Here is a 10,903-nt window from a genome sequence, read left to right on the forward strand (position 1 = left end):
AGGAGTGGAGGAAAAAAGTACCGTGGACAACAGTTAGCTCAGCCAGCTAACACTGAGGACAGGCTAGCACTGAGCTAGCTCCGGCTAACTGTAAGCAGACAAGGTCAGTCGCATAAAAAAACATAAAGTAGTGCTTTTTTAGATGGTAAATTGTGCATGCGTACATACAATGCCGAGTCTCTCTGGTTAAATATAAAAAATACAACAAATAACGGCAAAAATAGTGAATATTTACATGACGAGTTCAAATGAGTTGATGTCGAAATCAATTCGCACATTAGTTACACTCGTTATGTATAGCGGGTTCTCCCGGTTTGATGTTTACAGAGTAACTACAGATAAAATACCGGGTGGGCGGGCATTTCGCTCCGCATTTTCATAACCACTAGGGGCATTTTAATATTTGATACGGTCAATATTGAGTCAGTATGACGCAGCAATTTGTATTTAACACGATAAACACGGTGTACCAGTATCAGCCGCTGTCTCCGCCCAACTGTTAAACTTCGGTGTACGCCGGGTTGCAAATAAAAGTGAACACTACAGCAGCTGGAAGGTGCAAAGCATTGTGGGCAACGGTTTGTAACTTGTCAATAAATTCAATTTCATTTGTTTTAGAGCCCATAAAGTTATTTTCAAACTACTTAAAAAATAAATGTAGGACTTTAAGTTAATATATGTGCTGTAAAATAGTGTAAAAACAGAAAAAAAACACTCGTCTTTCGTCGCAACTCGCAAATCCTACATTTCCCAGAATGCATTGTGCTTCCGTGACTTTTGAACCCTGGATAAAAACAAGCCGATCAGCTGATGTAAAAGCAACAACATCTACAGGGGTCTGACACAGAATAGCTCAGCCTGCTAACTTTCTCAACAACGTTAGCCTTATGTGGCAGTCGGCGGGATGCTGTTAGACGGTATACGTGTCCAGTTTTAGACCGTGTCGAGGCAGCGCTTCAGTTAGCCGTCGTCCGTCGGACCGGTAGCCTCTGCTGGGTCAGTGGACTGAAAACGAAGGTTGTTTGTATCCTCGCAAGTGTGTCTCTTTGTGTCGATGGCAGTGACAGATTGGCTGTTTATTGCTGAGTTTCAGCACGTATTGTTTGGACATTAGGAGGAGTATTTAAATAGCAACTCCGACAGCTGCAACGGTACCAAAACAAGACAACATATGCTAATGTTAGCTAGCAAACTGTTATGCCAAAACAAAGTAATTATTACTCTGAACAAGTGTGTTTGATTTCTGACAACACTACTCTTATTATTAGTTAGCAGTAATATATCTCATCTTAACATTTCAAAGCACTTTTCGCCAGTATTGCACAGAGGTGAGGGAAAATTCAAATAAAAGATACAGTATGGCATTGTGATATTTTGCGTGACAACATTGTTACGATAAACAGACGCCAGATATAGATTTTCTAATTATACAATTATTAACATTGCTATTGCCATTTAGTTCAATAGATACGTTTTGCTGCAATAAAAATGCTTCGAGTGAGGTAAACTCATTATTAGGACTTATTATTTGGAAATTTGTTAGATAGAAAACAGGTGTTGACAAGGTTTTCCTTAATTTGCAAAAAATATAATAAATTGCAACACATGCTACTGCAATACTCAGCATGTGCCAAGAAGCTTAAAATACAGTAATAATAACAACATTGTAATGTGACATGAATCTCGTTATAATAATGCATCGGGAGGCCTCTTGTGATTCCCACCCCTACAGCAAAAATCAATAGTATGGTGATTATAACATATTATTAGATTAAAACAGATGTTGAACATTTTTAACAATAATAATGTATTTTATGCCATAGGCGCCTTTTAGAACAACCAAAGTCACTTTACAGAGTGTAAGTACCAACAAGTTAAAAACATACAGAACAAGACACATGAATTGAGCAGATCCATTTGTTTTTCCTTAATTTGCAGTTGAACAAAAATAATAAAATAAGTAATAATAAATAATAATATATCACAATACACATTTTCCAAATACTCAGCATATTGCAACAAGCTTAGAATCACAATAATACTGTATCGTGGCCTAAGTACTGTGATAATGTCATATTGGGGGCCTCTTGTGATTTCCACAGTATTATTGCACGTGAGTGAATTGTCTTTTATGAGAATTTAGACAAACAAGGTGATATCACCTTTAGTCTTAAAACTTTGTCATAATTTTGTGTCTTCCACTGGCTTGCATTTGTGCTCCTAGTTACTCTCAGTATCCTCCCAACCCATCAGGTGAAAGATGAGCGGTCAAACTCCAGCTATAGATAAAGGAATGAACACAGTCCTGGGCTGCCAGGAGAGCTACGCCTGCGGGGGTTCAGATGAGGCTGCGTTTGAGTGTGATGAATGTGGCAGCCTGCAGTGTGCCCGCTGTGAACTGGAGCTCCATCGCCAGGAGCGGATGAGGAATCACGACCGGGTTCGGATTGCACCGGGCCACGTTCCTTTCTGTGACTCGTGCAAAGGTGACAGCAGCTGCTCTGTTAACGGCGGACGGCTCAGAGCGGTGGTGCGTTGCCAGGGTTGTAAGATCAACCTGTGTTTGGACTGCCAGAAACGTACCCACAGCGGAATCAACAAGAGGAAGCACCCGCTGACACCTTACCCCCCTGCCAAAGCCCCCCAGGACAACAGCGAGAGTGCTGGGGAGTCACAGATGGACCTCCTGAAAGCAGAGCTGGAGAAGGTGTGCAGCTTCCTTTTGGTGGACGAGAGGGAGGAGATGCAGGTAAATACTTTAGAGAAGGGGTGTCCAAACTTTTTTGAATGGGGGCCAGATCAGATAATCAAAAAAATAAATTGGGAGCCAGCTGCTTTTTGCTTTACAGCGGTTACTAAAAATAATTACGTGCAAATTAGACAAACACAACAGTCTTGTCTTCCATTGGAAAAATATTCAACCTTTCACTGCTCCTGAAAGTGTCGGCCCTCGCTGTTCTTTTTTTTTTTTTGCTTGTTTATCAAATCTTTATGAAAACACATTAGTTCTGCTTTCATAGTTCCTACGTAGTGTATGTCTACAAACTGTATGATAGTCCTGCCATGAGTGAAAAAAGGAGTAATATCCAAATTGTTGCTCAAATAACCAATATTGTGGGCCTCATATATTATATTTTGGAAGACAAGCTGCAGGCAGTTTAAAATCTGGCCATGATTGGCCCCCAAACCAGACTTGGGATATGCCTGCTTTAGCGCATGTTAGCACTTCATTAACTCCTTATATGCACCATAGACAGCATTAAATACACAAGTCCAGTTAAAAAAATGTTGGGATGCTGAGTAAATGTAAATTAAAACAAAATGAAATATTTTCAAATCCTTCACTATCTCTATTTTAATAAAAAAAATAGAATTTTATATTATAATATTCAATTTCATTTAATAGAATGTAAACAACATATTGGCTTAGAACACAAAGAACAAAACATATGGCAATAATAAACAGAAATGACACTTCAAAATAAAAGCTGTAGCTGAAATTTACTGTACTTCAAAATAAAGTGTGTTTTTTACAAACTCCACACGTTCATGAGTCACTTGAGGTCCATTTAAAATGGGCCGTGACCCATCAGTTATGAACCACTGCTTTATCCAGTCAAGTCACCTTTTAATATGCTGTTATGACCGTGGGGCTGGTGTTGTGTGGATTCTCAGGTGAAGGATGAGGACGACTTTGTGAGCAGATTGGGCTGCAGGCCAGATGAGCTCCTCAAAGTGGTCTCCATCTTTGGAAACACCGGGGAGGGCAAGTCCCACACCCTGAACCACACGTTTTTCCTCGGTCGAGAAGTGTTTAAGACCTCTCCCACCCAAGAGTCCTGTACTGTGGGCGTCTGGGCGGCCATGGACCCCGTGCACCGGGTGGTAGTCATCGACACAGAGGGACTGCTTGGAGCTGGTAAGGGACAAACACTGAACTAACACTGCTGTTGAGTTTTTCAAATGTGTTTTTTTGGCGCTCTGAGCACCAGAAGCCCAGTGTCATCTTATTCCATTATATTAAAGAGAAGGCAGACATCTCTACGATATGCCTCGATATGCCTCGATATCTCCAACACTCTGCAACCACACTAAAAGAACCTAGAATCATAAATAGTTCTACAGGTAAGAGGAAAAATATGTATTTAAAAAAATGTGGTGAATTGTCCCTTTAATATCATGAAATAAATAAAGAGTTAAGCTGTTTAACCCAGTTAACATGCATTTATTAAGATTTCTGTGATTTAACACTTCAGGAGCCAATCAGGGCCAGCGGACTCGGCTGCTGCTCAAAGTCCTGGCTATCTGTGATGTGGTCATCTACCGAACCCATGCCGACCGTCTCCATGACGATCTCTTCAAGTTCCTTGGTGACGCATCAGATGCCTACCTAAAGCATTTCACCAGGGAGCTGAAAGCAACGACCACCCGCTGTGGTCTGGATGTCCCGTTGTCCACTCTGGGTCCTGCTGTCATCATCTTCCATGAGACCGTCCACACCAAGCTGCTAGGATCAGGTACAAGACTTTTTTATTATTTGGATGTTACTTTGTTGGAGTTTCATGAACAAAACTCCGTCACTCTGACTCTTTGTTCTCCATCTCTAGACAAACCGTCTGAATCGGCCGAGCGTCTTCTCCAGGAGCGTTTCAGGAAGCTGGGTCTGTTTCCAGAAGCGTTCAGCTCCATTCAGTACCGTGGAACTCGAACCTACAACCCTCCCACGGACTTCAGTGGACTGCTGCGCAGCCTGGAGCAGCAGCTGGACAACAACACCACCCGCTCGCCACGCTCCGCCAGCGTCATCTACAAGGCTCTGCAGGTAGTGATGCTTGATTGTAAGAAGAAGTGTATATTATACACTAGTACAGAGAGCACTTTTGTGTGTATACACTGTCAGTGGGTTAATGTTAATATTTACATTGAACGTTACTCACTCTCCCTGTTCCTGTATCTCCTCACATCTCCTGCCTTCAGGCCCTGAGCGAGCGCTTCAGCGGGGAGATTTCGGATGAGCACATGACCAGTAACTCGTTCTTTCCTGATGAGTACTTTACCTGCTCCAGCCTCTGCCTCAGCTGTGGGTACGTGTCTCTCTGCTCCCTGCAGCCTTTGCAGATCCTTAACAAAAACACTACAAAGACACGAACAAACAAATATGACAGAAAAGGTGACATATATGGACGGATAGAGATATCGGTCTCTTTATTTTTATACAAACAAGGAATACAGAGAACATGTACAAGGTATTAAAACACAAAAAAAGTCAATACGTGTGAAACGTTGAATCATACAAGCTTAACAAAAGGTAGCTTAAAACGTTAATATTGAGCTTTGGACATGTGTAAATACACCAGAAGAATTATTATTGTAAATCTCATATTTTTTGCCCAAAAGAGTTCAAGGCGTGAAGTAGAAAGGGAGGTCACGCTAAATACTTTAAACTTTTCACCTGTTGAAGTTGTTTTATTCAGAAATATTTGCATTTTTAATACTGAATACATATTTTTTGTATGTTTTGGTTGAACTTAAGTTCTGTTCGCTGCTGCTACTGTTACTAGCTGGAATGGTCAGAATGCCCTGAGCATGTACTGAGCTTTGGTTAACGATAGGTGATTACAAATTTTGTTTGGCATCTTCTGTCATTAGCTGGTTGACGTGAACTTCCATGAATATTTACTGCATGAAATAGTTGTGTGTTCATGCACTGTTACTCGAATAATAAACAGCACTGGACAAGAAGTAGCCCAACAAAGACAGTAGGTCTGTCATTTTTAAGCCAAACCTGACCCAGCTCGAGTCGTGTATCCTCACTCTACAAACAGTCAAATATACAGCGCCCCAGGGATGATGTTTTTCTGTAGGCCAACCTGGAAGCTAACATCGCCCTGGTTTTCACATCAAAATATTTATGTGATTTTTCCAGCTTATTTTGGATTATTGTGGTAAACAGACGATTATAATACTTACAACCTTTTCTCAGCAAGATAATCTTCAGAAATGAACACCACTTTTAGGATTTTTGAAGTCTAAATGCAGTCGCCAAAAGTAAAAAGCTATCACTAGGCTAAAACAAACTACACTATGGCCGCGTCGCCACCATTGCGAGGCTGTAAAGTGGTGTTAGGTGTGTCTCATTTAACCACTTGTTAACAACCACTTTTTTAAGACACATTAAAGCTTCAAAGTTTGTGAGTGGGGTGTTTACTGACATATTTTATGTTGTAAAACAAAATGTTAAAGTCTCTACAGCTCGTGTTAACTACAGACCTTATTTAAAGCTTCTAACCAAAAATCCATTTAAAAAAAACCCATTGACTTAGAGATGCTGCTAAAATGCTAACAGATTTCCGGGTTTTAGGACTCATTACTCGGGTTCTCTATTCTGGCCTTTGTTTCTGAATTACTGTGCTCCCACTTCCAGGTCAGGCTGTAAGAGAAGCATGAATCACCTCAAAGAAGGACTCTCCCACGAAGCCAAACATCGCTGCCGCTACTCTGCACAATATGACAACCGCATCTACACCTGCAAGGCAAGTACAAGCCCAAAATGCTACACATGTATGCATCTATAAAGTGAAGGACGAGGTTCTGAGCGTCTATGCTGAACTTTTCAGGCCTGCTATGAAGGAGGGAAGGAGGTAATAGTGGTTCCCAAAACGACAGCCTCATCTGACTCACCGTGGTTTGGCTTGGCCATCTATGCTTGGTCTGGGTGAGTCCAGCTACCACATTTGGCAGATGATTGGAAATGGCTTCGTTTCAAACACAGTGTGATCAGCCCACTCGTTAAACTGGAACTATTTGCTGTTTTTCTGTTTTTGCAATGTTGGAACTGTTTTTTGTCTGTGCCCAGGTATGTTATTGAGTGCCCCAACTGTGCAGTGATCTACAGAAGCAGGCAGTACTGGTATGGAAACCAGGATCCAGTGGAAACAGTGGTCAGAACAGAGATCCAGCACATCTGGCCCGGGGTAAGGCCACAGTGGAACAGCCTAAATCAGATTCTGCCTAAACCAATTAAACAAAAACACAAGCCAAGAATTCAAAGGCTTTAAGTTGAATGAATGTTGTCACGTCCATTATAGGCTGCATTTGTGGTTTATTCTCACCAGTTGGTTGTATGTTGATGTTCAGGAATGCAAAATGTGGTTTATGACATTTTTTCATGTTAACATGATGATTTAAGCATACTTATTGAAAAATGGTGAGTATGGAGGTGAAAATGCTAATCATTAAACATACTTTATGTCAGCTAGCGAGACTATACACAACTAATTCTAAAGGGACAGTTCACCCCCAAATCAAAAATACATATATTTTTTTATCTTGTAGTACTATTACACAATTGGTGTGAGTTGCCAAGTTTTGCACAGGGTCATGAAATTCCTGAAAAAGTGATGAAATTATAAAGAACTGTTTTCCAGGCCTTGTAAAGGTTTGGAATTAATAGAATTAATAGAAAAGTTTTTAACATTCTTTTTTTGTCTCAATTTTAAAAAAAATATATTCATAAAAATCCCATAAAATGTCTAACATTATATGAAATATGTTACTTATATTCGGTTGCAATAGTAATTTTTAGACATGTCTGCAAAACATATGTTTAAAAAAAAAAATGTACACAGATGTTAAAAAATTATAATCCAAACCAGTGTAGTCTTTTGGCATATGCAGCTGGAATGTCTGAGCAAGTAAACTTAAAAAGTGCTAGCAATTTGCTTGTGTGTTTGATAATATATGGCTGTATAGCAATACATGCTAACCCATTTTAAACTACTTAAACTACTTAAATAAAAAGTCATAGAAATGGGATTATATATGGAAAAGTTATGAAAGTTCATTGGTAAAAATGTACAGGAACACTGGTTGAAGATATCGTCTGTAGAGATGTCTGCCTTCTCTTCGGTATAATGAAACTAGATGGCACTCTGCAAAAAAAAAAGACATTTGGAAAGCTCAACAGCAATGCCTCTCTGCAGAAATCATGACCTGGTTACTCAAAATAATCCACAGATGTTGTTGCGAACAGTTTCATTTGGAACTATTTTCTTTCTCTGAACTACACCCCCAACTGTATCACTGCACAGAAGGAAATGTGCATCTACTCACAGGCAAACTGTCCCTTTAAATTAAGTTTTTATAAATAAATAAAATAAATATAGCTACAGTATGATGTGTATGTACAACAGAAAATGTGTCCACTAATATATTCACCTTAGCTCTGTTCTTCTTCTCCTCTTCTTTTCAGTCTGACGGTTTTTTGAAAGACAACAACAACGCCGCCCAGAGGTTGCTGGATGGAGTCAAATACATTTCTCAGTCAGTGTCTGAACTCAGCGTCAAGCCCGCCAAAGCAGTCACCTCCTGGCTCACTGACCAGATCGCTCCCACCTACTGGAAACCCAACTCCCTTATCCTGGTACGTAGCTAAAACCAGACTAAAACGAGAAGAGACACAAACACTGAGACAGAAATTCTCAATTAAAACAAACAATTTGAAATGTAATCACGAGTGCGTGCAGCTTTGTACTCGAGCTGAACTTTTCTTCTAACACAATCCAAACCCAGATCTCCACTTTGAGATTTAATGGAAAGAGAAAATAAGGTCCGGTAGAGTTCACGCTGTCATTAGTTTCCATGAGGTTCAACTTGGTACACGGCTCGGTTTCTTTGCCTCTTTACTTTGTGTATTTGGCGTTTGTAACAGTTCAAGAGCAGTTTCTGCAGAATTAGCCGACTGCTTTACAATTTATTGCAGTAATGAAACTTGTTTAAATAAAGGTCTGATTTTGTAGAGGAAAATTAAGGGTTCCTGTCACCATGGAAAACCTAAAAAATGAACAGAGGAAAAAACATACAAAACAAAAAATAAAAGTAGCAAATAGAAGTATAATAAAAACATTTTCAGTCAATCTTCAGGGTGACAGCTGGTCATAGGTTCACGTGTGTTATCCGTACTGTGTTTGTGTCAGAAATGCCATAAATGTGGAGAAGAGTTTCAGCCCAATGACACCAAGCACCACTGTCGTGCCTGCGGAGAGGGCTTCTGTGACTCCTGCTCCTCAAAAACCCGGCCGGTCCCGGAGAGGGGCTGGGGTCTCGCACCTGTCCGAGTCTGCGATGCATGTTTCCACAACAGAGGAATCCCAACTGGTAAATCCCTCTTACTATCTGATATGTTACCGTTTAACTGTTGTGGATGTGATTCTTAACAGAGTGCTGGTGCCTTAATTCATGTGTGCATGTTTCCTTGTTGCAGAGTTGCTGGATGCAGCCTTGGAGGAGGAGGGAGGCACCCTGATAGCCAGGAAGGTCGGGGAGGCGGTTCAGAACACTTTAGGAGCTGTAGTCGGTGCCATCGACATACCTCTTGGTGAGCATCTGTCTACATAATCAAAACATTGTAGATTTGGGATGGGAAGATGTTAAATTTTATTGCAAATCACATTAGAAGACGCAAATTTCTGTTATTTGGATAGTCGTGAAAATCATGTCCAGCAGCACCCAAACAGGCTGCAGGGAACCAACAACTGTTACTCTAATTTTAACTCGTAGCTACATGCATGTTAGCAGTGTCCATGCAGCCAGGGAGTGACTGTGACAGAAAACAGCATCACTTTCTATACTAAAAATCACCACTAAATGCCACCAAAATCTTACGCACTGCTTCTTTTACAACTGCTGCTTTCCCTCCCCTGCTTCCAGGCTTGGTGAAGGACGCCGCTCGCCCTGCCTACTGGGTCCCAGACCAGGACATCCACTCCTGCAGCGAGTGCCAGAGGGAGTTCTCCCCACGCCTCTCCATCCACCACTGCCGCGCCTGTGGCCAGGGAGTGTGCGACGACTGCTCCCAGGAGCGCCGCGCCGTGCCCTCCCGCGGCTGGGACCACCCGGTGAGGGTGTGCAACGGCTGCAACCAGAAACCCGGGGAGCTCTAGCAGGACGAGGAGTCACACAGGGGGCGGTAAAGGACGCCGGCTTCTACAAAAACTGGAATTGACAACATTTTTGACATTTGGCTAAAAGGCTTTAGTTTCCTTTTTGTCTCTTTAGTGGCATTTCACGGCTGCCAAGAGACTGTCTGTGGCAGATTGGACTTTTTTTTTTTTTTTTTTTAACGCCATCCTCACTTCACGTCAGTCCCTTGATGCTATTTCACTTTAATATGCCTCAATTTTTACACTGTGAAGAACCAGTCAGAGTGAGACTTGAATATCAAGAGCGTAGATTTAAAACAACTTGAAAGCATTTTTTATGAAAGTGAGTATCGTACGTGCTTGCTCACAGTTGAGTTCAGATCAATATAAAAATTCCCATTTTGATCCTTTAAAATTTATCTCGCTGCACATGAACCCCTTTGACAATCCTTCCCCCCCTAGTGTGACACACTCATACTGTTAGCACCTTTTGTAGTCTGGGGCTTCATGTGTGAACCGTTTTAATAATAGAAGTCCTGACTGAGCATCTTAAACTGTCTCCAGGTAAGCACTTTTATTTTAAGATTGTTTCTGCAGGAGCCCTGGATGCAGCATTCAGGGCTGGCTTTAGAGGAAAATCTGAAAAAAAAAGATCCACTATGATTAATTTTGGTGGATGATTTACAGTGGTTTTCCTCTCCTTCAGCCCTGCGAGCTTTAGCTTCCCTGCCGCTCTTTGGCTTCAGGAGGATTAGAACAATCAGGAGCCGATGATGTACTGTAGCACCGAGATGCATTCCAACTTATATAATTACTTCTTACATAATCGATACTTTGTGGTTGTTTGTGCATTTGAATGGGCAGACGATAAAAGAACAGCCTTAAAGGGGAACTTGAGTATTTTCCAAGGTGCGCCCTATTTTCCTGTGTTTTTGTGTCTTAGTGACCAATGGGAAAAGCAATTTTGGAAACTGGTTTTGGAA

General features: G+C 41.2%; 1 protein-coding gene across 3 annotated transcripts; it reads left to right on the forward strand.

The window, feature by feature from the left end:
- The first annotated feature begins 27 nt into the window (after positions 1-27).
- zfyve1 (zinc finger, FYVE domain containing 1) lies at positions 28-10,889 on the forward strand. Of its 3 annotated transcripts, none has more exons than XM_042503691.1 (13): positions 28-103; positions 2,254-2,749; positions 3,676-3,919; positions 4,257-4,517; positions 4,608-4,822; positions 4,978-5,084; positions 6,425-6,533; positions 6,618-6,715; positions 6,857-6,974; positions 8,252-8,422; positions 8,976-9,156; positions 9,263-9,376; positions 9,709-10,889. In XM_042503691.1, exons 2-13 carry the CDS (start codon positions 2,261-2,263, stop codon positions 9,939-9,941), a joined length of 2,340 nt encoding a protein of 779 aa, XP_042359625.1. In that variant the 5' UTR covers positions 28-103; positions 2,254-2,260; the 3' UTR covers positions 9,942-10,889. The 3 variants fall into 3 exon arrangements, with proteins under 3 accessions (XP_042359625.1, XP_042359626.1, XP_042359622.1); XM_042503692.1 differs by lacking the exon at positions 28-103 and adding an exon at positions 836-1,017; XM_042503688.1 differs by lacking the exon at positions 28-103 and adding an exon at positions 836-996.
- The last annotated feature ends 14 nt before the right edge of the window (positions 10,890-10,903 follow it).

This window comes from Plectropomus leopardus, chromosome 16 (genome assembly GCF_008729295.1).
Source record: "Plectropomus leopardus isolate mb chromosome 16, YSFRI_Pleo_2.0, whole genome shotgun sequence".
Classification (NCBI taxonomy): domain Eukaryota; kingdom Metazoa; phylum Chordata; class Actinopteri; order Perciformes; family Serranidae; genus Plectropomus; species Plectropomus leopardus.